This window comes from Penaeus monodon, chromosome 6 (genome assembly GCF_015228065.2).
Source record: "Penaeus monodon isolate SGIC_2016 chromosome 6, NSTDA_Pmon_1, whole genome shotgun sequence".
Lineage (NCBI taxonomy): Eukaryota > Metazoa > Arthropoda > Malacostraca > Decapoda > Penaeidae > Penaeus > Penaeus monodon.
The window spans coordinates 11,171,412-11,196,411 of NC_051391.1; the positions used below are offsets into that span (position 1 = coordinate 11,171,412).

The 25,000-nt window shown below is 43.2% G+C and overlaps 1 protein-coding gene across 1 annotated transcript; it reads right to left on the reverse strand.

The window, feature by feature from the left end:
• Nucleotides 1-686: 686 nt before the first annotated feature.
• Nucleotides 687-22,918, reverse strand: LOC119574195 (dnaJ homolog subfamily C member 9-like). The gene is made up of 6 exons (XM_037921320.1): nt 22,648-22,918; nt 21,666-21,818; nt 21,338-21,454; nt 17,982-18,090; nt 1,988-2,090; nt 687-1,472 (listed from the first exon to the last, which is right to left on the reverse strand). Exons 1-6 carry the CDS (start codon nt 22,739-22,741, stop codon nt 1,269-1,271), a joined length of 780 nt encoding a protein of 259 aa, XP_037777248.1. The 5' UTR covers nt 22,742-22,918; the 3' UTR covers nt 687-1,268.
• Nucleotides 22,919-25,000: the final 2,082 nt, after the last annotated feature.

Here is a 25,000-nt window from a genome sequence, read left to right on the forward strand (position 1 = left end):
CTTTTTAACGTAACTCCTGCCTCCATTGGCCATTCTACAGAAACCGAGATATATCAATTTAAAGGAAAATGGTACATTTACACCCAATTAAAAAAGTATGAATAAATATTGAGTGCACAAATATTATACATTTAGATTTTGGTATGATTACAAACAGAATAACCTGCTCACTGACTGGTTATGTTAATGTAAAGAGTCTTTTGTATTTCCTTCATCTTATGCGATGTAAACTCCTTATTTAATATCACAAATATTTTGCACGTTTGTATTAACATTCTTAACATCAAAGAATTTAATAAATGCAATTTGAAGGAATAAGGTAGGTAGAATACTGTAGTTGATTAGTAATAAAATAAGAATTTAAAGAGCTTTTTTTATGCTAACATCTATTTGTAATTACATGGCTTGTGTTATGTCATAATGATTTGCACTATTTAATATTATGTGAATTTTAACATTCTCATAATACACTATGTAATAAACATGAAAATAGTAGTCGATGCATCTTAATCTTAAAGAGTAATAAGATTAATAATCTTAATACATTTATGTATGAACCAGCCTCTGTGTACCAATGAATATTTTTTATAACTCTTAAAAAATCCTATTACTCAGAATATATTGGGCAAATCTTCAAGTATCGTTGGGATATGTTAGATTGAAAAAAGGATACTTAACTGGACAAAGAAGAGAAACAGTACATTTAATTTATTCTGGACACTTTCAGACAAAGTATCATGACTGTAGAATTAAATAACTTTCATGCTTTCTAAGTATGTAAAATATGATTCATTCTTAAAAAAAAAAAAAAAAAAAAATTACATACTGATGAAAAATGATTTCAGATGAAGACATTTCAGTAGCATGACCACAGAGATAATACACAGAATAATGTTTCACAATTACACAAAGCAAAAGGAGACTAAAGTACATAAAAGGAATGCAAGAACTTGTAAGGCATATACATGAAATATTCTTCCTGTAATATCAATATGGTATATGGTATGTAGATTCAGAGTACTTTTAGATTTTGCAGTTGGTGACCAAAGAACTTCCTTCAACTCTATAGGAGCGAACTAGGCAAAATTTCCACTTTCTACAAAATCTGATCACTGAACCGGAATATGGCTGCATTATATATATATATTTCCTTTATATAAATCTTTTTCACCTGCCTTTTTCATTTTTTTTTTTTTAAGTCATAAAGAGCCATACACATTTCCAATTCTTTCCATGAAATCTACTTCACCACTATACAAACATGTCCCTCATTTCTGCTTCTTCTTTGAGCTTTTCTTTTTCCCTCCTGATCCTCCTCCACCATATTTGGCAGCAAGTGAGTCCAAGAAGGCATCTGCCTCCTGCTCACGCTCCTTCCCCCGCTTAAGGATAAGAGCTCTCAGGCTGTCAGTGGTGTCTCCAAGACCCAGTTCCTTCTTCATCTCCTCTGCCTCCTCAGCTTCCCTGTCAGCCTGCAGGATGGAGGGAATATTGTCTGCTCATTAAAAATATAATAATAATTTATGGAGTTACTATATAAAATAAAAAAACCCTGAGATTCTTGCCATAATAAGTCTTGCCTATCTTATATTATACATAAACATTTACCATTTTCTCCCTGATCTCACATTCTCCGTTTTATGGCATTCCATATGGGGTCACTTGTTCCCTATAGTATTCAATCTAATCTAGAACTGTAGCATCAATTACCAAATCTATGCAAATGCAAATGCAAATGCAAACTCACTCACTCACTCACTCACTCACTCACTCACTCACACACACACACACAAAATTTTTATTTTAGTATTCACTTTCCAAGGCATAGCTTGCCATACTAAAGAATGAGTAAGTGGTTAAACATAAATCTTAATGTGTAACTCAGAATCCATAAAACATTAAAAGTAATTTTAAATGATCAACAAAATTTAAGCAAAAAACTAACTACCAAAATCTCATGATTTCTAAACTAACAGACAAGCCGCACCTTTCGTTTTCTTGCCTCTTTCTTCTGCTTGTTTTCACGCGTGAAGTTCTCAAAGGCACGAACCTCATTCTTCTTGATCCAACCTTGAATTAGTTTTCTAAACCTGCAAAAATATATATATTTTTTAAACTACTGAAGATATGAGGTAAGGTGGATAGAGGAGAGGGAGAGAGGAGGCAGAGGAGAAGGAGGAGGAGGAGGAGGGGAGAGAGAGAAACTTAGACAGGAGGAGAAACAGAGAGGAGGGAGAGGGGAGAGGGGAGAGGAGAGAGAGGAAAGAGTGGAGAGGCAAGAGGAGGGAGAGAGGGGAGAGGTGAAAAGAGAGAAAGAGGCAAGAGGGGAGAGGAGAAAAGAGAAGAGGAGAAAAGAGAGAAAGAGAAATTATTAAAAAAAAATAATTTTTTTTTTTTTTTGGGGCGGTTAAATTTTTTATTTTAAATAAAATTTTTTTAAAAAAAAAAAACCCCGAGATTCTTTGGGCCCAAAAATTTTTAAAAAAAAGTCTTGCTTTTTCCCGATTTTTATACTTTTTAAAACAATTTTTACTTTTTTTTTTTTTTTTTTTTTTTTTTTTTTTTTTTTTTTTTTTTTTTTTTTTTTTTTTTTTTTTTTTTAAAAAAAAAAAAAAAAAAAAAAAAAAAAAAAAAAAAAAAAAAAAAAAAAAAAAAAAAAAAAAAAAAAAAAAAAAAAAAAAAAAAAAAAAAAAAAAAAAAAAAAAAAAAAAAAAAAAAAAAAAAAAAAAAAAAAAAAAAAAAAAAAAAAAGGAAAAAATTGGGAAAGGGGAAAACAAAGGGGGGAAGGGGAAAAGAAAAATTAGAAGAGAAAAAAAAGAAAGGGGAAAGAAAGAAAAAAAATAAAAAAAAAAAAAAAAAGGTTTTTTAAGAATTAAGGAAAGGGGGAAAAAAAGGGGAAGAGAAGTGGAAAATAAAAAAGGGTAAAAGAAAAAAAAAAAAGAATTTTGAAAGAAAAAATTTAAGCAAAAAAAATAAAAATTTAAAGGGAAAAAAGACAAGGAGGGGTTTTTAGGTAAAGGGGAAAAGGGGGACGAATCAGAAAGAAAGAAAGGGGGAAAAATAAAAAAAAAATGGGGGAAGGAAGGAAGGGGAAGAGGGGGAGGGGAGAGGAGGAGAGGAGAAGGGAGGAGGAGGAGGAGGGAGAGAGAGGAAAATTAGAAGGAGGAGAAACAGAGAGGAGGGGGAAAGAGGGAGGGGGGGAGGGGAGAGAGGGAAAGAGTGGAGAGGGCAGAGGGGGGAGAGAGGGGTGGGGGGAAAAGAGGGGAAAGAGGAAGGGGGAGGGAGAAAAAAGAAAAAGGGGAAGGGGGGAAAGAGGAGAAAAGGGAAAGAGGAAGGAGGGGAGAGGAAAAAAGGAGAGAAAGAGGCCCAAAGGGGGGAAAAGGGGAAAAAAGGAGGAAAGAGGAAAGGGGAGAGAAAAAAGAGAGGAAAGGGGAAGAGGGGACTTTAGGGAGGAGGGGAGGAAGGGAGGGAGAGGGAGGGGAAAATTGGAGAGAGAGAGAGATGGAGAGAGAGAGAGGAGAGAGACGGAGAGAGAGAGAGGTGGGGGAGGGGAGGAGAGAGAGAAAAAGTTGGAGGAGAGAGAGAGAGAGGGGGAGTTTAGAGGGGAAGAAAAGAGATGGAGGAGAGAGAGAGGAAAAGGGAGAGAGAGAGAGAGAGAAGAGGGGGGAGAGAGAAAGATGAGGAGAGGGGGGAGAGAGGAGAGAGGGGGCCCCGAGAGAAGAGGAGGAGAGAGGTGGGAGAGAGAAGGAGAGAAGAGAGAGGAGAGATGGAGGGGAGGGAGAAGAGAGAGAGAGAGAGAGGGGAGGGGAGAAAAAGGGGGGGGGGGTTTTTTTGGGGGGAAACGGGGGAAGAGAGAGAGAGAGAGAGAGGAGAGAAAAGAGAGGGAGAGGGGGGGAGAGGGGGAGAGAGAGGAGGAGAAAAGGGGAGGGGGGGGTTTTAGAGAGAGTGGAGAGAGAGGGGAGAGAGAGAGAGTGGAAAAAGAGGAGAGATGAGAGAGAGAGAGAGATTTTGGAGAGAGAGGGAGAGAGAGAGAGAGAGAGAGTGGAAGAAGGGGAGAGAGGGTAGAGAGAGGGGTGGAGAAAAGAGAGAGAGAGAGAGACGAGGGAAAGGGGTTTTTTTGGAGGAGAGAGAGAAAAGGAGAGGGAAGGGGGGGAGACGAGGGGGAGAGAGGAGAGAAAGGGGAGAGGAAGAGGGGAGAAGAAAAGAGAGAGAGGGGGGAGAGAGAGAGGAGAGAGAGGGAAGAGGGAGAGAGAGAGAGAGGGGGAAAGAGGAGGGGGAGAGAGGGAAAGGGGGGGAGAGAGAGAAGAGAGAGGGGGAAAAAGAGGAAGAGGGGAGAGAGAGGGGAAAGGGGAGGAGAGGAAGGGAGAGAGGGGGAGAGAGAGAGAAGAGAGAAAAAAGAGAGAGAGAGAGAGAGGGAGAGAGAGAGAGAGAGGGAAAGAGAGAGAGAAAAGAGAGAGGGGAGAGAGAGAGAGAGTGGAGAAAGGAGAAAAGGCGAGAGAGGTTTAAAGAGAGGGGAAGAGAGAGAGAGAGAAGGGAAAAAAGAGAGGGGGAGGAGAGATTTGGGAGAAAAAGAGAGAGAGAAAAAAGAGAGGGGGGGGAAGAGAGAAAAGGGGAGAGAGAGGGAGAGAGAAAAAAAAAAAAAAAGGAGAGTGGTGGAGGGAGAGGAAAGAGAGAGGGGAGGGGGAGAGAGGGGGAAGAGAGGGGGAGGAGAGAGAGAGAGAGGGGAAGAGAGAAGAAGGGAGAGAGAGAGGGGGGAGAGAGAGAGGGGAGAGGAGAGAGAGGGAAAAGAGAGGGGAGAAAAAGGGGAGAAGGAGGAGAGAGAGAGAGGAAAGAAGAGAGAGGGGGGAAAAAGGAAAGAGGGGAAGAGAGAGAAGAGGAAAGGAGAGAGAGAGGAAAAAAGAGAGAGAGGAGGGAAAGAGAGAGAGGGCAGAGGAAAGAAAAGGGGAGGGGGGAAGAGGAGGAAAGAAAAGAAAAGGGGAGGGAGGGGGAAAGAGAGGGGAGGGGAGAGAAGAGGGGGAAAGATGAGAGAGAGAGAGAAAATTTTTTTAGGGGAGAGAGAGAGCGAGAGAGAGGAAAGGGGGAGAAAAGAGAGAGAGAGGAAAGGAAGGGGGAGGAGAGAGAGAAAGAAAAGGGGAAAAAGAGGGGAGAAAAGAGAAAAAGGGAGAGAGGGGAGAGAGACGAGGGGAGAGAGAAACCAAAAAAAAAAAAAAAAAGAGAGAGAGAGAGAAGAGAGGGGAGAGGGGGAGGGAGGAAAAAAAAATTGGGGAAGAGAGAAAGAGAGAGAAGAGGGGGAGGAAAGAGAGAGGAGGAGGGGGAAAGATGGGGAGAGAGAGGGGGGAAAGAAAGAGAGAGAGATGGGAAAGGGGGACGAGAGAGAGAGAGGAAGAGAGAGAGCGGGAAAGAGAGAGAAAAGGGAGGAGAGGGGGAGAGAAAGGGGAGTTGAGGAGGAGAGAGAGAAGAGAGGAGGAAAAGAGAGAGCGAGGGGAGGAGAGAGTGGGGCAAAAAGGGAGAGAGAGAGAGAAAAGGGAGGAGTAGAGGAGAGAGAGAGAGAGGGAGAGAGAGGGATAGAGGAGGAAAGAGAGAGAGAGAAGGAAAAGAGAGAGGAAAGAGAGGGGGGGGGAAAGGAGAGAAGGAGAGAGGGGAAAAGAGAGGGAAAGGAGAGAGAGAGAAAAAGAGAGAGCGGGAGAAAAGGAAAGAGAGAGAGAGACGAGAGAGGAGAAAAAACAGAGAAGAGAGAAAAAGAGAGAGAGAAGAAGAGGGGAAGAGAGAAAAAAAGGAGAGAAAAGGGGAAGAGAGAGGGGGAGAAAGAGGAGAGGGGGGAGAAGAGAGGGGGAAAAAGAAGAGGGGGAAGAGAAAAAGGGGAGAGGAGAGGGGGAAAGAGGAGAGGGGAAGAGAGAAGAGGGGAATGAGGAGGGGAGACAGACAGAGAGAGAGGGGAATGAGGAGAGAGACAGAAGAGAGAGAGAAAAGGAGGGGAAAAGACAGAAGAGAGAAAAGGGGAAGGGGAGGAAAAAGAGAGAGGGGAAAATTGGGAGAGGACAGAAAGAAGAGAAAAGGGGAGGGAAGGGGGGGGGGAAGAAGAGAAGGGGAGAGAAGGAGGGGGGAGAGGGGGAGGGGAAAAGAGGAGAGGGGAGGAGGGGAAAAGAGGAGGGGAGAGAGAGAGGGGAAGGGAAAGAGGAGAGAGAGAGGGGAGAGGGAGGAGAGGGAGGGAGAGGGAAGAGGGAAAAGAGAGAGGGGGGAGGGAAAGAGAAAGAGGGGAGGGAAAGGGGGGAAAAGAGGGTTGGGAGGGGAAAGAGGGAAAAAGGGAAAAAGGGGAAGAGAGAGGGGAGAGAGGAGAGGGGGAGAGAGAGAGAAAAGAGAGAAAAGGAGAGAGGGAAGGGGAGGGGGAGAAAAGAGAGAGAGAAGTAGTAGAGTATTAGTAATATTTGGGTAGTATTAATAATAATCTTTTTTCCCAAATTTTACTTTGGGTATTTTTTTCCAATAGAATTTTAAAATACAGAAAAAATAGTACTTTCGGAATATACTAGTACATAAAGTTATACAGGGGGTTTTGGGATTAAGCAGTAAATTGATAATCCCAAATTATACAATAAATAGGAGGAAAAGAAGAGAGAGAGGGGAAAGGAGAGGGGAGAGAGAGAGGAGAGAGGAGAGATGGGGGGAAAAGAGGAGGGAGGGGGAAAAGGGGAGGAGAGAGAGAGGAAGGAAAAGAGAGGAAGAGAGCGAGAGGGGAAAGAGAGAGAGGAAAGAGAAGAGAGAGAGAAAAAGAGGAAAAGGGGGAAAAAACGAGAGAGAGAAAAAGAGAGAGGAGAAAAGGAAAAGAGGAGAGAAGAGAGATAAAAAGAGAGAGGAGAGAGAAAAGGAGAGTGGAAAGAGGAAAAGAGAGAAAAGAGAGAGAGAAAGGGGAAAAAGGGGAAAGAGAAGAGAGGAGAGAGAGGGGAAAAGAGAAAAGGAGAGAGAGAGAAAAAGGGGAGAGAGAGAGGGGAAAAGAGAGGGGAGAGAGAGAGAGGAAAAAAGGACAGAGAGGGGGAAGAAAAAGAGAGAAGAGGGGAGAAGGGAGGGAGGGGAGAGAGAGGGGAGGGGGGAAGGGGAAAAGAGGGGGCCGGAAACAGGGGAGGAGGAGAAAAGGGGGAGAGAAAAGGGGAAGGAGAGGGGAAAAGAGAGAGAGAAAGGGGAATGAGGAGAGAGACAGAGAGAGGAGAAAAGAGAGAAGAGGAGAGAGAAAAAGAGAGAGGGAAAAGGAAGAGGGGGGAGAGACGGGGATTTTTTATGCGAAACATCTATTATGTAATTTAAATGGCTTGTGTTATGTTCATAATGATTTGCACCTATTTAATAATTATGTGAATTTTACATTTCATAATACACTATGTAATAAAACATGAAAATAGTAGTCGAGCATCTAATCTAAAGAGTAATAAGATTTAATAACTTAATAAATTTATGTATGAAACCAGCCTCGTGTACCAATGAATATTTTTTATAACTCTTAAAAAAATTCCTATTACTCAGAAATATATTGGGCCAAATCTTCAAGTATGTTCGGGATATGTTAGATTGAAAAAAGGATACTAACTGACAAAGAAGAGGAAACAGTAATTTAATTATTCTGGACACTTTCAGACAAAGTACATGACGCTAGAATTAATAACGTTCATTTGCTTTCTAAGTAGTAAAAATATGATCATTCTTAAAAAAAAAAAAAAAAAAAAAATTATATCTGATGAACAACTGATTTCAGATTGAAGACATTTCACGTAGCATACCACAGAGATAATACACAGAATAATGTTCACAAATTAACACAAAGCCAAAGGGAGACTAAAGTACAATAAAAGGAATGCAAGAACTGTAAGGGCATATACATGAAATATTCTTCCTGTAATATCAATATGGTATATGGTTGTAGATTCAGAGTACTTTTAGATTTTGCAGTTGGTGACCAAAGAACTTTCCTTCAACTCTATAAGTGAGCGAACTAGGCAAAATTTCCACCTTTCTACAAAATTGATCACGGAAAAGGAATATGGCGCGATTATTATTATATATTCTTTGATATAAATCTTTTTCACATGCCTTTTTCATTTTTTTTTTTTTAAGTCATTAAAGAGCCATAAACAACATTTCCAATTCTTTCCAGAAATCTACTTCACCCACTATACAAACATGTCCCTCATTTCTGCTTCTTCTTTGAGCTTTCTTTTTTCCTCCTGATCCTCCTCCACCAATGTGGCAGCAAGTGGGAGTCCCAAGAAGGGGCATCTGCCTCCTGCTCACTCCTCCTTCCCAGCTTAAGGGATAAGAGCTCTCAGGGGCTGTCAGTGGCTGGTCTCCAAGGACCCAGTTCCTTCTTCCATCTCCTCCTGCCTCCTCAGCTTCCCTGTCAGCCTGCAGGATGGAGGGAGATATTGTTGCTCATTAAAAAATATAATAATAATTTATGGAGTACTATATAAAATAAAAAAAACCCTGAGATTCTTGCCATAATAAGTCTGCCTATCTTATATTATACATAAAACATTTCACCATTTTCTCCCTGATCTCCATTCTCCGTTTTATTGCATTCCATATGGGGTCACTGGTTCCCTATAGTATCAATCTAATCTAGAACGTGCATCAATTCCAAATCTATGCAAATGAAAATGCAAATGCAAACTCCTCACTCACTCACTCACTCACTCACTCACTCACACACACACACACAAAATTCTTTATTTTAGTATTCCACTTGCCAAGGCATAGCTTGCCATACTAAAGAATGAGTAAGTGTAAACATAAACTTAATGTGTAACTCAGAATCCAAAAAACATTAAAGTAATTTAAATGATCAAACAAAATTAAGCAAAAAACTAACTACCAAATCTAATGATTTCTAAACTAACAGACAAGCCGCACCTTTCGTTTTCTTGCCTCTTTCTCTGCTTGTTTTCACGCCGATGAAGTTTCTCAAAGGCCACGAACCTCATTATCTGATCCAACCGTGAATTAGTTTTCTAAAACCTGCAAAAAAATATAATATTTTTAAATACTGAAGATATGAGGTAACGGTGGATAGAGGAGAGGGAGAGAGAGAGGAGGCAGAGGAGAAGGAGGAGGAGGAGGAGGGGAGAGGAGGAGAAAAACTATAGACAGGAGGAGAAACAGAGAGGAGGAGAGGGGAGAGGGGAGAGGAGGGGGGGGGGGGGGGAGAGAGGAAAGGTGGAGCAGGCCCTAAAGAGGAGGGAGAGAGGGGGAGAGTGAAAAGAGAGAAAGAGGCAAGAGGGGACGAGGAGGAACAAGAGAAAAGAGGCAAGAGGGGAGAGTGAGAAAAGAGAAAGAGGCAAGAGGGGAGAGGAGAAAAGAGAGAAAGAGGCAAGAGGGGAGAGAGGGAGGGAGGGAGGGAGGGAGGGAAGGATAGAGATGAGATGGAGAGATGGAGAGAGAGAGAGGAGCGAGCTAGAGATGACTATCAGAGAGAGGGAGATGGGAAGAGAGAGGGAGAGAGACGTTGGAGGGGAAGAGAGAGAGAGTGAGAGGGGAGAGTGGAGGGATTGAGAGAGAGGAGAGAGGAAGAGCGAGAACGTAGGAGAAGAGAGAGAGTGTGAGAGTGCGATGATGGAGAGAGAGAGAGAGAGTGGAGAGAAGAGAGAGACGACGAGAGAGAAGAGAGTGGAGCAGAGCGAAGAGGAGAGAGAGAGAGAGAGTGGAGGATGAGAGAGAGAGAGAGAGAGAGAGATTGGATGAGAGAGAGAGAGAGAGAGTGGAAGAGAGCGAAAGAGAGAGAGAGAGAGAGATGAGAGAGAGATGAGAGAGAGAGAGCTTTTGAGAGAGGAAAGAGAGAGAGACGAGAGAGAGAGAACCAGAAAAGAGAGAGAGGAGAACGACGAGAGAGAAGAGAAGGGAGAGAGAGGAGAGCGGAGAGAAGAGAGACGAGAGAGAGAGGGAAACGAGAGAGAGAGATGGAGGAAAGAGATGAGAGAGATGAGAGGAGAGGAGAGAGAGAGGATGAGAGGGAGAGAGGAGAGAGAGGAAAGAGGCGAGAAGGAGAGAGAGATGAGAGAGAGAGAGAGAGAGAGAGAGAGAGAGAGAAAGAGAGAGAAGGAGAAGGAAAGAGGATGAGATATGGACGAGAGAGAGAGAGAGAGGAGAGAGAGAGAGAGAGATGAGAGAGGAGGGAAAGATGAGAGAGAGAGGAAGAGACGGAGAGAGGAAAGAGAGAGAGGAGAGAGAGGAAAGAGAGAGGAAAGAGAGAGAGAGAGAGGAAAGAAGAGAGAGAGAAGAGACCGTGAGAGGAAAGAGAGAGAGAGAGAGAGGAGAGAGAAGGAGAGAGAGGAGAGAGAGAGAGAAAGATCCGGGGAGACGAGAGGGAAAGAGAGGGAGAGAGAGAGAGAAAGAGAGTGAGAGATGAAAGAGAGAGAGAGAGGAAAAGAGAGAGAGAGAGAGGAAAGAGAGAGAGATAGGAAAGGAAGAGAGCGAGGAAATGAGAGAGGCACAGAGGAAAGAAGAGAGAGAGAGAGAGGAGAGAGAGAGAGTGAGGGGAGAGAGAGAGTCGTAGAGAGAGACGGATGGATAGAGAGAGTGGCGAGAGAGGAGGAGGGGAGAGAAGAGAGGAGGAGAGAGATGGGAGAGAGGGGGGATGGGAAGGACGAGAAGAGAAGAGAGATGAGGTGGCGAGGGAGAGAGGAGAGAGAGAGAGGAAGAGAGTGGCGAGGGGAGAGAGAGAGAGAGGAGAGAGATGAGAGAGAGAGAGTGGCGGAGAGAGAGAGAGAAGAAGAGAGAGAGAGATAAGGTGCGATGAGGAGAGAGAGAGAGAGAGAGGAGTGGCGAGAGAGGCGGACGAGAAGGAAGGAGAGAAGAGGGGAAGGGAGGAGAGGGAGAGAGAGTGAGAGTGGGAGGAGAGATGCGAAGAGGAGAAGAGAGAGAGAGAGAGAGTAGTGCTGAGAGAGAGAGAGAGAGAGAGAAGGAGTGGCGACGAGGGAGAGAGAGAGAGAGACACTGAGAGTGGCGAGAGAGAGAGAGAGAGAGATGGGAGTGGAGAGAGATGGCGATGAAGCGGAGAGAGAGAGAGAGAGAGAGGAGGAGAGAGAGAGAGAGCGAGAGAGGATGGAGAGAGAGAGAGAAGAGAGAAGAGAAAGAGAGAGAGAGAGAGAGAGAGAGAGAGAGGAAATATAGATGAGAGAGAGAGAGAGAGGAAAGAGAGAGAGAGGAAAGAGAAGAGAGAGAGAGAAAGAGGAGTTCCGAGCAGAGAGGAGAGAGAGGAGGAAAGAGAGAGAGAGAGGAGAGAGAGAGAGAGAGAGACGAGGGAGCGAGAGGAGAGCAGAGGAGAGAGAGAGAGAGAGAGGAATGAGGAGAGAGACAGACAGAGAGAGAGAGAATGAGGAGGGAGAGAGAGGGAAAGAGTGAGAGAGAGAGAGAGGGGGAGAGAGAGAGAGGAAGATGAGGAAGAGAGGAGAGAGAGAGAGGAGGAAGAGACCCGGAGCGAGAGATGGAGAGAGAGGGGAGGCTGTTCCCGAGAGACGAGGAGGAGAGAGAGACGAGGAGCGAGAGAGAGGAGAGAGATTTGGAGAGAGAGAGAGAGAGAGAGAGAGGGAAAGAGAGAGACGGAAGTGGAGAGAGAGAGGAGAGGGAGAGAGATGAGGAGCGAGAAGGAGAGAAGAGAGGGATGAGAGAGAGAAGGAGAGAGTGAGGGAAGTTGGGAGGAGGAGAGACGAGAGAGGAGGAGAGTAGATAGTAGTAGTAGTAGTAATAGTAGTAGTAGTAATAATAATCTTTATTTCCAATTTACATTGGTTATTATTTTCAATAGAACTTAAAATACAGATACAATAGTACATTCAGGAATATACTAGTACATAAAGTTATACAGTGGGATATATGGTATTAAGCAGTAAATTGACTAATACAATATTATACAATAAATAGAGAGGAAAGAGAGAGAGAGAGAGAGAGAGAGAGAGAAGAGAGAGAGAGAGAGAGAGAGAGAGAGAGGAAACAGAGAAAGAGAGAGAGAGGAAAGAGAGAGAGGAGAGGAAAGAGAGGAAAGAGAGAGAGGATGAGAGGAAAGAGAGACGAAGAGAGGCAATGAAGAGAGAGAGAGAGAGAGGAAAGGATGAGAGAGGATGATTGAGGAGATTGGGAGGAGAGATAGAGGGGAGGAGTGGAGATGAGAGAGAGAGAGAGAGAGCGGAGGGAGAGAGAGATAGAGAGAGAGGACCGGAGAGAGGAGAGAGAGAGAGAGAGAGAGCGAGAGAGGTGAGAGAGAGAGAGAGAGAGAGAGAGAGAGGGAAAGAGAGAGGATGAGAGAGACGAGAGGAAAAGAGATAGAGAGAGAGAGGAAAGAGGAAACCCGAGAGAGAGAGAGAGGAAAAGAGAGAGGAGAGAGGAGGAAAGAGGAAAGAGAGAGAGAGGAGAGGAGAGAGAGAGAGAGGGAGACGAGAGGAAAGATGAGAGAGAGAGAGAGAGAGGAAAGAAGGAGAGAGATGAGGAGAGGAGGAGAACGTAGGGAGAGAGAGGAGAGAGAGAGAGAAGGAGAGGAGGAGAGAGAGAGAGGAAAGAGAGAGAAAGAGAGAGAGAGAGAATGAGGAGAGAGACAGACAGAGAGAGAGAGAGAATGAGGAGAGAGACAGACAGAGAGAGAGAGAATGAGGAGAGAGACAGACAGAGAGAGAGAGAATGGGAGGGAGAGGGGAGAGGAGAGGAGAGGAGAGGATGTGAGAGAGAGAGAGAGAGGAGGGGGGGAGGGGGGGGGAGAGAGAGAGAGGAGAGGGAAAGAGAGAGAGAGGGAAAGAGAGAGAGAGGAAAGAGAGAGAGAGGGAAAGAGCGGAAAGAGTGAGAAGAGAGTAGAGGGGAAAGAGTGAAGAGAGAGACGAGAGGAGAGAGAGAGTGAGAGAGATAGAGAGAGAGAGAGGAGAGGGGAGGAGAGAGAGATGAAGCGAGAGGAGGAGAGAGAGAGTAGTAGTAGTAGTAGTAGTAGTAGTAGTAGTAGTAGTAGTAATAATAATCTTTATTTCCAATTTACATTGGTTATTATTTTCAATAGAACTTAAAATACAGATACAATAGTACATTCAGGAATACACTAGTACATTAGTGATACAGTAGGATATATGTATTTAAGCAAGTAAATTGCTAATACAATATTAATACAATAAATATTATAGTCGGCAATACCAAAAATAAAAATAGACAGTAGTATGCTATTGATATCACATTTATTACACCATTGAGAATGATCTTTGTTTGATGCAGGAGATATTTCAACCTATTCTTAAAAACAGGTAGGGAACCTGTTATTCTTTACCTGGGATGGAATTGTGTTCCAGACTAGTGGGGCTTCTCACCATTAACATATTTTTGTACAGTCAGAGTAGTAGTTCGTGTACAAATAAATCATTAGCTTGTTTTTGTTGGTCCTCTTATTTCATTCACAATAAATATCAAAATAGCCATCGGGTAGGTGATGATGCAAGATTTTATAAACTAAAAATACACCATGTCATAGGCGTATTTGTTGATCTACTTTAACCATTCAGGTGGGTAAAAGCAGGGGAAACATGGTCATATTTCTTTAAACCGCCAAAGGCAATTTTCGCTGCAAAATTTTTTTGAAAGTTTTTGAACTTGTTCAATCTAGGTTTTATTTGTTGTTCCCCATATTCTTGAGCAATAATTTATAATGCTGAGTACTAATGATTGTACAACCATTGTTCATGGTGGCGTTTCGGAAACATTGCCCTATTCTATAAAGTTGAAGAGCATATATGATCAAAGTAGACTGCCTAAGGTTTTGGACAACTGTGCGCGGGTTATAGAATAGAGAGAGAAGAAGAGAGAGAGGAGAGATGGAGAAAGAGAAGGAGAGACGAGGAGAGACGATGAGAGAGGGAGAGGAGAGAGGACGAGATGGAGAGAGAGATGAGAGAGAGAGAGAGAGGAGACGAGAGAGAGAGAGAGGAGGAGAGAGAGAGAGAGAGGACGAGAGGAGAGAGAAGAGAGGGAGGAGAGAGAGGAGAGGGAGAAGAGAGAGAGGGAGGGAAAGGAGAGGAGAGAGAGAGAGGATGAGTGAGGAGAGAGATGAGAGGGAGAGAGTGAGGAGAGAGAGGAGAGAGTAGGAAGAGAGAGAGAGAAGAGAGTGAGGAGAAGAGAGAGAGAGAGAGGAGAGGAGATGAGAGAGAGAGAGATGAGAGAGAGACGAGAGAGAGAGAGAGTGAGGAAGAGAGAGAGAGAGAGTGAGGAAAGAGAGAAGAGAGAGGAGAGAGAGAGAGAGGGTGGAGAGAGAGAGGAGAGAAGAGAGAGAGGAGAGAGAGAGAGAGATAGAGATGAGAGAGAGAGAGAGAGAGGCGAGAGAGAGAGAGAAGACGAAAAAATAGAGTTAGAGGAGGAGAGAGAGAAGAGAAGAGTGAGGAGAGAGAGAGAAGAGAGAGTGCGAGAGAGAGAGAGAGTGAGAGGAGAGGAGAGTGAGAGAGATGAGAAGACGAGAGAGTGACCGTGAGAGAGAGAGAGAGAGGATAGAGAGAGAGAGGAGACCGCGTCGGGAAGAGAGAGAGAGAGAGAGTGAGGTGAGGAGAGAGAGAGAGAGAGTGAGGAGAGAGATGAGAGTGAGGAGAGAGGAAGAGAGAGATGGGAGAGGAGAGAGAGAGGAGAGAGAGAGAGTGAGGAGAGAGAGAGAGAGAGGTGAGGAGAGAGAGAGAGGAGAGAGAGTGGAGGAGAGAAGAGCGAGAAGCGAGGAGAATCGAGACGAGAGAGAGAGAGAGAGAGAGATGAAGAGAGAGAGAGAGAGAGAGTGAGAGAGAGAGAGAGAGAGAGGAGAGAGAAGTGAGGAGAGAGAGGAGGAGTGAGGAGAGAGAGAGCGAGAGAGTGAGGAGGAGAGAGAGAGAGAGAGTGAGGAAGGAGAGAGAGAGGAGAGTGAGAGAGAGAGAGTGAGAGAGGGAGGAGCGAGGAGAGAGAGAGTGAGAGAGAGAGACGTGAGGAGGAGAGAGAGAGAGAAAGAGAGAGAGAGAGAGAGAGAGACGAGTGAGGAGAGAGAGAGAGAGAGTGAGGAGAGAGAGAGAGAGGAGAGAGAGAGAGAGAGAGAGGAGAGAGGAGAGAGCAAGGGTGAGAGAGAGTGAGTGAGGGAAGAGAGAGAGGGGGAGAGAGAGAGAGAGAGAGTGAGGAGAGAGAGAGAGAGAGTGAGGAGAGAGTGAGGAGACAGAGAGAGAGGATAGAGGAGAGAGGAGAGAGTGAGAGTAGAGAGAGAGAGAGAGAGGAGAGAGGATATGATGTAGAGAGAGAAGAGAGAGAGAGGAGAGAGAGAGAGAGAGTAAAGGAATGAGAGAGAGAGAGGTAAAAGAGAGAGAGAGAGAGAGAAAGAGAGTGTGAAGAGAGAGAGATGAGGAGAGTGAGGGGAGAGAGAGAGAGAGAGGTGAGGAAGAGAGAGAGAGAAGAGAGAGTGCAGGAGAGAGAGAGAGAGAGTGAGGAGAGAGAGGAGAGAGTGAGGAGAGAGAGAGAGAGAGAGTAGAGAGAGGAGAGAGAAGGAGAGAGAGAGAGAGAGGTTAAAGAGAGGAGAGAGAGAGAGGTAAAGAGAGGGAGGGAGAGAGAGGAGAGAGGAAGAGAGAGATAGAGAGAAGAGAGAGGATGAGGAGAGAGAGAGAGAGAGTGTGAGGATGGAAGAGAGAGAGAGGAGAGAGAGAGAGGAGAGTGAGGAGTGAGGCGCGAGAGAGAGAGAAGAGAGTGAGGAGGGAGAGACGAGAAGGAGAGAGAGAGAGAGTGAGGAGGGGGGAGAGAGAGAGAGAGAGAGGAGAGAGAGAGAGTGAGGAAGAGAGCGAGACAGAGAGAGGAGAGAGAGAGAGAGAGAGACGAGAGACGAGAGGACGAGAGAGGAGAGAGAGAGATAGAGAGGGAGAGAGACCGGAGAGAGAGGACAGAGAGGAGGAGAGAGAGATAGAGAGAGAGAGGAGACGAGATAGAGAGAGAGATAGAGAGGAGAGGAAGGAGAGAGACGAGAGAGAGAGGACCCTGAGAGAGAGAGAGAGAGAAGAGAGAGAGAGCGATCGAGAGAGGATGAAGAGCGGGGATTGAGAGAGAAGAGATGGATGAGAGAGAGGGAGCAGTGAGTAAGTGAGGAAAGAGAGAGACGTAAAGAGAGAGAGAGTAAAGCGAGAGAGAGAGAGAGAGAGAGAAGAGAGTAAAGACAGAGAGAGAGTTAAACAGAGAGAGAGAAGGAGGAGAAGAGAGGAGTGAGGGAGAGAGAGAGAGAGAGAGTGAGGAGAGAGAGAGAGAGTGGAGGAGAGAGAAAGAGATGACGAGAGGAGTAAAGAGAGAGAGAGAGAGAGCGAGTAAAGAGAGATGAGAGCAGAGCGAAGTAAGGAGAGAGAGAGACGAGCGAGTAAAGAGAGCCAGAGAGGAGGAGGAGAGAGTAAAGAGAAAGAGAGAAGAGGAGATTGTGAAGAGAAGAGAGAGAGAGAGAGAGAGAGAGAGAGACCGAGGAGAAGACGCGAGACGAGAGGAGATGAGGAGAGAGAGATGAGAGAGAGAGACCAAGACCGAGAAAGACGAGAGAGAGAGAGACGAGAGAAGAGAGAGGAGAGAGAGGAGAGAGAGAGACCTGAGAGAGAGAGACGAGAGAGAACGATAGAGACGACGAGAGGAGGGAGAGGAGAAGAGAGAAGTGAGAAGGAGGGAAAGAGAGGAGAGAGAGAGAGGATGAGAGGAGAGAGAGGAGAGAGAGAGAGAGAGGAAGAGAGAGAGAAGAGGGAGGTGAGAGTAGAGAGAGAGAAAGAGAGAGAGAGAGAGTAAAGAGAGAGAGAGAGAAAAAGAGAGAGAGAGGGAGAGAGAGAGAGAGAGTGAGGAGAGAGGAGAGAGAGAGTGAGGAGAGGGAGAGAGAGTAAAGAGAGAGAGTGAGAGCGAGTAAAGGAAAGAGAGAGAGAGAGGGGAGAGAGGAGAGAGGAGAGGAGAGGAGAGGAGAGAGAGAGAGAGAGGGGAGACGAGAGAGGAGAAGGACGAGTGAGAGAGGAGAGAGGATTGAGGAGAGTGAGAGAGGAGAGAGGATTGAGGAGAGTGAGAGAGGAGAATGAGAGGAGAGAGGAGAGAGAGGAGAATGAGAGGAGAGAGGAGAGAAAGGAGAGTAAGAGAGGAGAGTGAGAGTGGAGAGAGAGGAAAGTGAGAGAGGAGAGAGAGAGAGAGAGAGAGAGAGAGAGAAAAAGAGGAGAGAGAGAGGAGGGGAAGAGAGGGGAGAGGAGAAGGGGAGAGAGAGGAGAGGAGAGGAGGGAGAGAGGAGAGAGAGGGAGAGAGAGAGAGAATACATGCTAATATTATAATAATTCTCAAAATAATTTATATCTGACAGAACTATGACTAGTTTACAAACTTGTACATTGAATGCAGTAATGAAAACTGTGGCACAAGTACACAACATACTGTCTTTTTCACAGTCCATGATAGTGATTGTAATCCATAACAAAACAAAGCTTTTAGAGTTACAAGGATTTACATGATTCTGACTGGCATCATACAGCTAGGCCACTGATAAATGGAAGAACCTAATGCATATTGCAAGACCATATGAATTTGAAAGAAATAGGTCTGGATCATGTTTTAGATTAGAAGTATTAATTACCTGGAATTTATCAACTCCAGGAACCCAAATTCTGATCTTTCCTCCATAGCTTGACTTTAGTTTGTATTTTCCTATTAGTTTTAAGCATGATGAAGTGCATTTTAGACACTCCCTCTCTCTCTGGAGCTTGTTTATTTATTAAGATCATAGATTAACCCTCCAGGCATGTCAGTTTAAACCCCCATCTGAGAAGCACTACTCTAGGGCCAGAGGTTTTATTTAATCTCTTCTTTAAGTCCGGTACAATGGATTGCTCATTTAAAGCAAACAAATGAGAAGTGATCATATCAATGAATTTTTAAAACTCAGACTAACTGATTCTGACACACACTCTCTCTCACTCACAAATAAAAGAAAGAAAGAAAAGAAGAAAAGAGTCTTGTGTAAAGACACTGAAATCACTGACCTTGGCTCATCCTCAATGGTGCAGCACAATACATTGTCGAGTATATAGTTCATGTCACCCTCACCGTCAATGTAAGCTTGCTTCAGGTCTGCCTTTTCCTCTTCAGATTCTTAATAAAAGAAATAGAAAAACATACATACATACAATTTAGACATTTAGCAGTCAGGTAACTGTTAATTAGACCACATCCCTTGAGTAACAACTTTATTATGAAAATTCTGAAAGTTCCTAAATTTTAGCCTTCAATGTTACCCTTAGGAAAGTAACCATAAACTGCCCTTACTTTTCCTTTTAAACTTGGCAATCTTTTCAGATCTTGTATTAGAAATACATTATAAAGTTTATGTATTATTTCCAGGTTAATATTTCTAAACTTTAGTTTCACTTCTTCATATCATTCAGTATTTACATTACACAAACAATGAGGCCATATAAAACTATGATAGTTTATGGTTAATGTTAAAACAAAAATGTGCTAGACATCAAAGGTCATACAGCACTATGGTAAAGTATTGTGGCAAAAAGGGTAAATAAGCATCAGTTGTGTTAGATGTCAGAGGTTATGAAAAACTATGGGATACAATGATAGTGAAAGGGTAAAGAGTGGCAAATGGTTTAAGGAGGGGTTTAGTAAAAAGGGGCAAAGGGCAATTAGATAAAATGGAAGTTATCTTTATGTACAAGAAAGTAAGAGTAACATTGCATAGGAAAAGTGCAGGGCCGTTATAAAGCAATAAATGGGTAATAAGAGTAGAAATAGGAATAGGAAATATTGGAAGGTGAGTGAGGGAGAGCAGCAGAGCAGAGCGAAGGACAGTGTTGGAATATGTAGTGAGAAAAAACCTTGCTGATGTGCTCCCTGTCTGGTCTCCCATAATGTGAGACCAAGTTTGGATCCGAGAGCTGCTACCTCACACTTGAACTTGTAGGTAGAGCAGCACCACAATACACCACAATTGACATACAATTGCACACTGAGGACAGCAGGCTATGGAGCAACAGTGTTTGGCAAGATGGCCAAAACACCAGCATTTCTGACACTGATGGGAGAGGGGTCAATATGGTTGGACAGGGGAGGACTCTCCAGCAATATAAACTTCATTGGGAAGGTCAAGTCTATGATGGTATTCTTGGTAATATTGGTGTAGGATTTTCAGTGGCTTTACTGATACTGCATCATAGTCAGTAAGGCAGGCAAGCAAGTAATTTTTAGTCTTAGCAATCCTTGTTGTAAAAAGGGCAATCAGCCCGGGAGATTAAAACATTTCCAGTATAAGTATTAAAGGAGGAGTGAAGCTGGGTAGGAATAGGTATAGTATCTGAGGTCAGTAAGGGTAGGTAATGCATAAACCTGGAATTCAGATGTAACTTTTACAAGGCATGAATGAAACTTAGCAGGAAGCTATTGGATAGAGGTGGATATTGTCTTAGTAAAGGGCTGTAGGAGGGATCACAAAGAACTGATCCCACTTGGCTGGGCTAAAAAGTACTCAAAATGTTTGTAGTATGTAAGTAGTAGACGGACGAGGACAGAAGTAAGAAATAATGGTGTGGAGTGAGTAAGTACTATGGGGAAAACAATAAGGATGAAGAGTAGTAATATGAGGAGAAGGGGTCAAAAATGAAGAAGACTGTACAGGAGGAGGGGAGTGGACTTTAGGAAAGGAAGGGATGTATTCTGAAGGTTGGGTAATGAATTAGGTGGATGATTTGGAATGGATCAAGTTAACAGCAAGCATCAAAGAGTACCAGTAGCAGTGGTCGGAGCCCTGATCAAAGGAGAGGCAGGGGTCAGGAAACTAGATAGGCTAAATGATGAAGGGACAAGGCTCAAAGCTTCTATCAGAGGTACAAAATCTTCTTTGGCAATAATGAGCCTGATATATGTGGTGATGAAAAATGGTCTACCCCTCAGGGTCCCCATAAGGGGTAAGGCTTACATGATTAACCAAAGGAATACCATGCCTATGGTTCCCTTAGGCTTTCAGGACTGACACACAGCCAGCATTTCATTCTTTCAGCAAGGTTTTAACACCTTAAGAAGTGGACAAAAGAAGGAACTGGAGAAGAGAGGGAAAAGTAAAGGGTGAGAAGAGAAAATACCATGCAAAATTGGTTGATCAAGGGCTGAGGCCCAAAGTAGGGGCAATCCACAACACTGGGCCTCAGTTCCCATCTCCTATGCCCCCCTCCCCCACGATAACAATGGGCATGGGATTGGGGGGTGGTCAAAGACTATGAATGAAAACTTGGAGGCTTTCAGAAACTGTTTCCTTCCCAGCTGATAAAAAACATTATTCCTGTTTAAACAATTCTGTTTCACAAATGACAAATCAGGTGAGGGGAGAAGTGCTTTTTCTTCCAGAGATATTGATAACATTAAATTAATCAATCTCAGTAAACAAATTGGCGAATATAGCACTGCACCAACTCAATAAATGATGCTGGGGACTGCTGGAAATCATATACAAATGTTATTTGTGACTTGATAATACCAGAATTAGAAGATATTTTTGTATATTTTTAAATAATTTTCTGATGCCTTATGTATTAACGTTGTTGCACTATTCAATATAAGGCAAGTTTGAGTAATTACAGAAGAAAATATAGAGAAAAAGGCTCAGGTAAGCTGCCCAATCCTTGACTCATCTAAAACTATGCAATACTATCATTGTGTTATGGCTTAGGGAATCAGGAGATAGTATCTTCAAATACCAAACCTCACACACGGGTATCTTCACCCAGTGATGCTGGGAGTGCATGTACAGTTCTGGTTCTGCAAGCTATGAAACTAACCAAACCTTAATTGTACCTTGAACTGAACATAGCCTTTTATATCCTTCCCACCCAAGGGGTATAGCTTTTTCCCTTCTGGGTCCCCCTCTTCTCTAAAGGGGAACTTGGTCATGAAACAGTAATGGTGCAATATTTGCCATTTGAATAAATCGTTATCCTTCATTTCTGATAATCAATTCATATGAATGAGTGTCTTTAAGGTTCCTTTAAAAGGCATTATCCTTTATTATGGTCCACTTTTCCATAATAAGGAGGTATCTTTATAATACAAGATGACATACAACTGTAATTTTCCATAAAAGTATGCATCCTTAAATATGATATGAGAAGATATACAAGTTTTCTTAACATGAATCTTTATGCTAATATTTAATAAGAAAATTTATTTTAATAACTGAAGTTTTTTTTTTTTTTTTTTTTCTTCTTCTTCTTCTTCTTCTTCAAATTAAGGATATGGTGCCATTATTATCATATTAAATAAACTATATATTTTTAAAAATTTAGTATCTCAAATAATATTAAAGGCAATCCACTGAAAAATGGGGCACCCTTATGCATACCCTTATAAGATTCTTCAAAGTTCTTGATATCATCCACAGTGATCTTTTTGAAGAGGAGTCTCCAATACTGGTCCCAGTCACGGTCATCAGGGGCAAGGTTCTCATCATCGACCTCTCCTGCAATGGTTTTCATTATTCAGGAACAATTCTTAAAACATGTTATATTAATTTCATAGTAGTCCACAGCTTAATGACAACACTAAGAGTATCCAGAATAATACCTGCAATAAGAATAAAGAACATGTACATTATAAAAAATAAAGGATAAAAAAGACTTGTACTATACATTGTGTTAATGAGCATATTTCCCTTATACATAACAACATACCTGTCTCATCATACACAGCTCGTCGATCCTTATCGGAGAGGATGGAGTAGACTTTGCCTAAAGTTTGAAACTTCTGTGTTGCTTCTTGCTTATCATCTTCACTCACTCTATCAGGGTGGACTTTCAGTGATACTCGGTGATAAGCTTTCTTGACTGAAAAATAAAATAAGAAATTACATGTTCATTCCTATAAAAAGACATTCTTTTGAAAAATGATTTTGCACTAACTTTAATTACTGTTTTGTTGTTGTTTTTTTTTCAAAATTTTATGCTATTTCATAAATCTGAATAAAACTGGCACAAAAGAAACACAAGAAAAGTATTGAATAATGCCTTTGTATTTTACAAATCAAATTTAACTGGTATATAAGAGGGTGCCTTAGCACAATACAAATTTTTCAAAAATCCTAACAAGAATTATTTACAATTTGATAACTGAATGAATGAAAAATCCCTTGAGCCCTCTTAGAAAAATGTGAACTTGAAACTACAGCATAAACCGTTTGGGAACTATAATAAAATCATAAACATATATACTTACTGCTGGAGAGAGAACACTTACACTGGTGGCAAATTTATGAACATTTACACAAAATCTGCTGTATCCCTTAAAAAAACATCTTTCAATGTTGCACTAAGTTACATATGGTATGTAATAAGTACTCTTTAATACAACAAGGTAATCTCACAAACAAAAAGATCTAAAGTGTCGTTACAGAATTGCTAATCCCTTATGAAGGCCTGACAGCGCGGGAAAGGGGCCCTTGCGAGGCCCATGCCAAAAATATGGTATGTGCGTAGATACAATCCCCGGCCGTGACAGGCAAAAATGAACCCACGAACAACTAAACAACACCAGAACCTTCAGGAAAACGACCGAACCGGCGTCGAAAAATGGTCAAACGAAGTCATGTCATTCCCTTTCCTCCCATATTGCCCCTGAAGGCCGCCGTCGCCCCCATCGGCCTGGCGGGACACTCACGCTCGTTCTCCCGGGCGCTTTTCTCGACGCCCAACACCTTGTAGAGGCAGGAGACCCCGAAGAGATCCTCGCACGCCTCTAGGATACTAGGCATGGTGGTTGTCTCGCCGAATCAAGTCCGAGGAGAGATTATGTTGGCAAAGTTCCTGGGCTGTCGTCCTACACGGCCGCTGCTTTGTTTACTTTCGAGCAGACGAACCGTTGGCGCGGGCGAGGCGGAGACAGAGGAGGGGCGGCGGGCGCACGGGCGCTCTCGCGGCCGAGGAATTAATGAAATCTGGCTCAGCGGATGGGGTCGAGGTCGGCTCTCTGTTTGGGTTTTTCAGTGGTCGTCGGCACATCATGGCGGTGTCATTATGTGCAGTGTCGGCAATCTTAAGCGTTTATGCATTATGTAATAGTACGTAAATGCGCAAATCTGTGTCATTGCATGAATGCAACAGCGCATTCGGATGCAATGCACTATTTACAGAACTAATATGAGTAGAATATAAAGACACAAAATCACACGAACATTCACATGCAGATACACAGACAGACACACACACACACACACACACACACACACACACACACACACACACACACACACACACACACACACACACACACACACACACACACACACACACACAAAAAAAAAAAAAAAAAAATCTTTATTATTGTCATATATTTTTTACCCCAATTATGCATCAGGATTTGTAACGACATACCTTCATTCGCAGCTATTTCCCGACTTTACACCAAAGGAGAAACATCATGCCTGGTTCGACGAAAACGACCAGGCCCTAAAGCAGCTTGTTGACTAAAAGCGGCAAGTCTTCCTCGAGTTCCAGAAAGATCCAAACTCGAGAGAGAAGACTCGATGCCAACAAGTAAAGACGAAACTTCAGAAACTTGTAACCTGAAAAGCCAGTGGGTTACTTGACAATGCTGTTGAAAACCAGGCATTTGTGGACAGGAACAGGCCAAGGGTAACTACCTTTGCGCAGCAGGGATGGTTTGAACCTATTGAACACCAAGGATGAACTCAGCACGAAATGGAAAGGAGCACTTTGAAGATCTCCTAAGAGAATGTTCCTACCGACCCGAGAGATGCGGTAATCTTTACCATTGATAAGCGTCAATGAGACAAGTCTGACTGTATGGCATCTCCTTCCTTTCCCCTAACAAGAAAGGTCCCTGTTCGCATTGCCTACAACCGTCAAACCAGGTGTAGAGAACTTCCTGCCCGAGACCCATAGTTACTATTATTATTATTATTGTTATTATTATTATGTCTTTATGATAATAATAATTATTAATTATTATTATTATAGTTATTATTGTCATTATTATTATTATTATTATTATTATTATTATAGATATTATTGTCATTATTATTATTATTCTCGATGTTGTTGTTATCATTATTATTTTATTATCATTGTTATTTATTATTGTCATTATCATTATTATCATTGTCGTTATTATTGTCATTATCATTATCATTATTATCGTTATTATTGTCATTACCATTATTATCATTATTGTTATTATTGTCATTATCATTATTATTACTATTAGTATTGTAAATACTAAGTATTTGTTTTACAGTTGCCTTGCTAGCCCTCCTTCCCCCGGATAACTTACCGGCAACTACCGAATTAAATAGATATGCTGGGGTGAGGGTTGTTGTCCCTCCCACCCAGCAAGTGAGGCGGGCTGTGGGTCCCGTTAGGAGGGCAAATGTTGGGGTGCAGGATGGGAGTGAGAGGTACCTGTCCCCGCCTGCACCCTGGCAGGCGCCAACCAACCATAAGGCTTGTGGGGCAAAGCCCTAAGTAACCCCACAGGCGGAAGGTGGGCCCCACAGTCTGCTGACTCCCTTTATTTGGGGCAATGTTGGCGGTGGTGGCAGAGGTAGCATACACCCAGAGCGATCGCCCAAGGCTTAACCTCAGCCGAGCTATCTGGATAGGCGCTTGGAACATCCGGTCCTTGTGGAAGGACGAGTGGGTTACCTCTACTATCGAGAGAATTGGAGTGGTTGGGAGTTGAGTTGGCTACCCTCTTAGAGGTGAGAAGACCTGGAAGTGGCATGATCAGTATGGGTGGGTACACCTACTACTGGTCAGACCGCGGCGATGGTCTTCACCTCCAGGAAGTATCCATAGCCATCTCCAGCCGACTTCAACCCTCGGTAGTCGAGGTAACATCGATTGATGAGCGTATTATGGCACTGACACTGAAGCATGCTCTTGGCTTCATATCTCTTATTGCTGTGTACGCTCCTACTAATGTTTGCAAACTTGATGTGAAAGAGGTGTGTGTTACTTGCATAATCTGGAATTGCCAACTCAGGTTATATGGG

Bases quoted from the DNA above. Each gene is read 5' to 3' on its own strand.
- LOC119574195 (XM_037921320.1), bottom strand. From the start codon at position 22,741: ATGCCTAGTATCCTAGAGGCGTGCGAGGATCTCTTCGGGGTCTCCTGC. The intron at 21,455-21,665 runs GTATGTTGTTAT...AAACCATTGCAG, and splicing joins AGCTGTGTATGATGAGACAG to GAGAGGTCGATGATGAGAAC. The intron at 2,091-17,981 runs GTCAGTGATTTC...ATATTTTTGCAG, and splicing joins ACCATTGAGGATGAGCCAAG to GTTTAGAAAACTAATTCAAG.